The sequence below is a fragment of the Austrofundulus limnaeus genome, unplaced genomic scaffold (genome assembly GCF_001266775.1).
Source record: "Austrofundulus limnaeus strain Quisiro unplaced genomic scaffold, Austrofundulus_limnaeus-1.0 Scaffold162, whole genome shotgun sequence".
Lineage (NCBI taxonomy): Eukaryota > Metazoa > Chordata > Actinopteri > Cyprinodontiformes > Rivulidae > Austrofundulus > Austrofundulus limnaeus.
This window is the reverse complement of record NW_013952564.1, coordinates 880,793-884,886: the sequence shown is the minus strand read 5'-3', so window position 1 is coordinate 884,886 and position 4,094 is coordinate 880,793. Positions and strand designations below refer to the sequence as shown.

The following is a 4,094-nucleotide window of genomic DNA, read 5'->3' as shown; positions in this document are numbered from 1 at the left end:
CTCAAGGACATCGTGCAATGTGAATACAATGCAATAAAACAAACAAAAAATAAAGCAAAGAATAAAATAACAAAAAGACATCATAGTTTGCATAACAAGTAACAAATAAAACATTGTATAAAACAAAACATCCTACAAAAAGTAGGGTTAATTGGAGATGGTGATTAAACTGAATAAGCTGTTTAAAGAGAAGAGTTTTAATATGTGATTTTACAATGGAGACAGAGTTTTTGATGTCCAGTTATGCAACATGTGTGCAATGTACGGTGGTCAACGTGTTAAAACAATAATTTTGATCTTTTAAAGTGAAGTTCTGTTGAGAAGTTATGAACAACTAATATCTTACCTGTTGTAGGTAGCAGTTTGAATGACCTCTGTTTGAAAAAATACACTTTAATTGTGACTGAAACTATGAGCTAGTGGCTACTATGTGTGCAGCCAAGACCATATTTGAATGCTGACATTTTAAAACAATTCTGGTCTTTAAGGATTCATAGCAGTTTCTGCAAGGACCACAGAATTTAATATTTATTTTAAAATGCTGTCAACTTTACATTTCATGGTTATTTACATAGCAGTCTGTGGTTACAATTATCTTTTCCCGAAACCTAACTTCAAATGAGCTGAGCTATCACTTAAGCTTTGTTTTGTTTTTCAGGACAGCTTCTGTGGTTACTTATGAAAGACAGATTGAGGAAATAACGTCATTTTGTATTTTTCTTTTTCCTAAAAACACAAACATGTACTTCTTCATATCACTATACTACCTCTGAGCTTTATTTTGAATTCCAAACTGTCTAAATATTTTAACTTTGTCCAAAGTGATGGAAATCAAGATGAGCGACATTTCATCTTATTTGCTTACCAAAGCAAAGTTTTCTACCTCTCGTGAGGATAAATCATAGGTCTTGTTTAAACACACTTTATCCTTAAATGATTTATTGTAAACTTTATTTTTACCCCCCAAAAGTAAGAGTTTCTGTCACCAAAATAACAACACACACAGTAGAATAGAGCACATAATGATGTCTTTATTTTATCTAAGTAACACTGTAACTCTTTTGTCTTACAGTTGTGGGAGACCATACATCAGACTGAGCCATGGGGAAGGCTCCATTGACAAGGGAGACAAAATACCATGTTCAGGTATACATTTTTATTTATTTTATTTTTTGCCATTATCTCAAACGCCATACAGCATGGGAGACTGTATTTGTAGCAAATTTGTTTATTAAAAGAGATGTAAACATAATTACAACCCAAACAAATAGAAGTTCCGCATGATTTTTTTTGTACATGTTTAACAAAGAAAACACATCGATATCTGAACATGCACAAATCGTTCGTAATGCACAATGATTCTGTTTTTCTTTAGTTTTCTATACAAAACAAAGCTGTATTTTCTGTTGTCAAATAAAGATAGCTGCAAGGCTGTAATTTGTTTTAATTAAATGGAAACATCCTCACCATCCGGCTTAAGTACTTAATAATGATCTTGTTGTAAAAAACACACAAGTTTCTCTGGTGGGACCCAACACACATTTTGATAAAACTTTTATGTCATAAAAGCAATGTTTTTAAATTAAAGAATGGAGATCAATCAGCAACCCAGAGTGTGTCCAGTGCAGTTCTTTTAAGGGCTAAATTGTAAAATTCATTGTTCTGACAAGCCAAGTACAAAGCAAGGCTATTTCACAGAGAAGTTAAGAGATTATAGGGCAGAGGCATCACTAAGGTGAAGTTAAAAGTGGCAATAAAACCCCTATAAATTTGTCTTCTCCAGTTGAGCTTTTGTTAGGCATGTATTTTTAATTCCCCCCATCTATTTGGGATAAACAGAACCTCATAAACATAAAAAAAGTTTCTGAACAGTTCATAGTAGAAAAAAATGAATATAAAAGCTATTATCTCTAAGGCTTAAATTGAATAGAATCAAATATTTTTTGATAAAGAACTCATCCTCATTTCGGAATGCAGGGTTTTGATATTTTTATATACATATACACATTTTTAAGCATATACTCAAAAACAGATTGTTGGATTTATTTAATAAGTAATAGTAATGAATAAGTGTAAAACAATTTTCACATTTATTTTTAAAGAACATGTGAAAGTTGCTTTATTGTTACTCAACTCACTTATGTGGAAATTGTTGACATAACTTGATTAAGTAAATCCAACACAACTGTTTTTTGACTATAAAAGAAAAATGAGCTCAGTAAGGACTTTGCCTAACTCAATGTTAAATAAATAAAACAATGTAAATCTGTAAAAACTGTGATTCCTGCATACCAATATCGCAGGATTTTTAAAATGACCTACATCACAGAATAAAAAGATGACAAGAAAGAAATTATTTTCTGACTTTTTGTTTTGGTGTGTTACACCAGGATTATCAGTGGCCCCCATCTGGCCCATCTTTAAAAACTTTGGATAAGAGAGATTGACAGTTGCTCCTCCTTTTGGAAATGAAAGTCTGATATATTTTTATTTATTTTTTTAAGCAGAGGACCAAGTGGTTGTATCATCAGACTATGACAGCACCCATGAAGCCAACCACAGTGACAGTAGTGATGTAGCACACACGGAGGAGGACTCTGTGATAGGGAACACCCCTTCCCAGAATGTCATCCTCCATGCACTGATACCTCCTGAGGTAAAAGCCACAAGCAGACTGTCTTCAATCACCACCAGTCTCAGTTACAGGAAAAGTCCATTAACAGGACAGAAACAGAAAACAGATGTTTAATCTCTTTGTCTCTGGAACATGTTGTGGAGGTTTGTGTTTTAATGGTTATTTTTGTGGGTTACATTGCAGGACAAACCTATTCTGGCACCAGAGCCAATAATAATGGAGGACTTGGAGCCATTGATGGACCAGTTAAACAATTGGAACTTCCCGATCTTCACCTTGATGGAGAAAACGAACGGGAAATGTGGAAGGATCCTCAGTCAGGTGAAAATATTAGCCAGGAAGTGTCAACACTTTAGAGATAAACAAATCTATTTTGTTGAAATGCCTGCCATTGACATGACTTTGTGTTTTGTTTTATTTTGGTGGTCAATAAAATACAAGCACATTTTGGTGCGTTTGTCTTTAAATTATGAAAAAATAACCACAGAAATATAAGAAACTTTCATTCTTTCGAGCTCTCGCTTAGAATATGTAATACTCTCAGCTACTACTACACCTGGTTTTAGCTCAATATTTGGTTCATGCCATATTTTGCTAACACAAAAAAAGAAACACACATTCAGATGATGACAGTACACTTTACACGATGGCAGATGATAAAAAAACACAATGTGTTAGTTTTAGTTCAGTTAAAATGTGTTGCCGACAACATCTTTAATTTGATATGACACAGTTTTTTTCTTGTCGCATTACTCGATTACACAAACCTAAAGCTGACTTGAGTATTTCTTCTTAGAAACAGTCAAAGTGAAATACTTTCAAAACACCACAGGCCTGAAAACACAGGCCCATTTATGAACATCAGCATGTTGACAGAATGACTGTTGAATACCAGAAATCTCAGACCTCTGCTGACCGTCCTCCTGTAATGTTGTGGCGAAGAGAAAGAAAGAAGCAGCGTAAAATCAAGATCTATTGATGCTTTCCAAGAAAAAAAAAATAGTTTTTATGTTCCATAGTAAGCTGTAGATTTACCTTTGCTACATGCCATTAAAAGAAAAGTGATTGATATTTTTGAACTAATTCACTGGTGAGTTGAACATTTATTACCAGGATGCATTTCTTTTCCCTCAAATAACTGAATATGGCTTGCAGTCATGCACACAGGTGGGAGTCAAGATATAGGACCTGTGCTGAAATTATAAATTCATGTGAATACGCCAACAAGTGGCCTGCCAAAACTGCCTTTAGTCTTCAGAGGTTCGACAAAAGACGAATGTTAAAGCCTGAAAATGACCTGAAACACATTGCAAAATTACACAAAACAGTCATGATAATGCTAATATATCAACTGATTAGTTTGTCACATGTTTTAAATTTAAATTAGGTGTTTCTCTGAAAAAGAGCAGAACTATTGTGCATAAAAACATGAAGGGTCAAATCTACCCTGTGTTTATAT

General features: G+C 33.8%; 1 protein-coding gene across 3 annotated transcripts in view; it reads left to right on the top strand.

The window, feature by feature from the left end:
* The window catches only part of LOC106523660 (cGMP-inhibited 3',5'-cyclic phosphodiesterase A), a 110,688-nt gene that overhangs the window by 93,725 nt on the left and 12,869 nt on the right, over positions 1-4,094 (top strand). For 2 of the 3 annotated variants that reach the window (XM_014017167.1, XM_014017169.1), the window contains exons 5-7: positions 1,073-1,146; positions 2,505-2,656; positions 2,819-2,956. In XM_014017167.1, coding sequence (XP_013872621.1) covers positions 1,073-1,146; positions 2,505-2,656; positions 2,819-2,956 — 364 coding nt within the window. The remainder of the gene's footprint in view (positions 1-1,072; positions 1,147-2,504; positions 2,657-2,818; positions 2,957-4,094) is intronic. The other variant, XM_014017168.1, reaches the window with a different exon arrangement.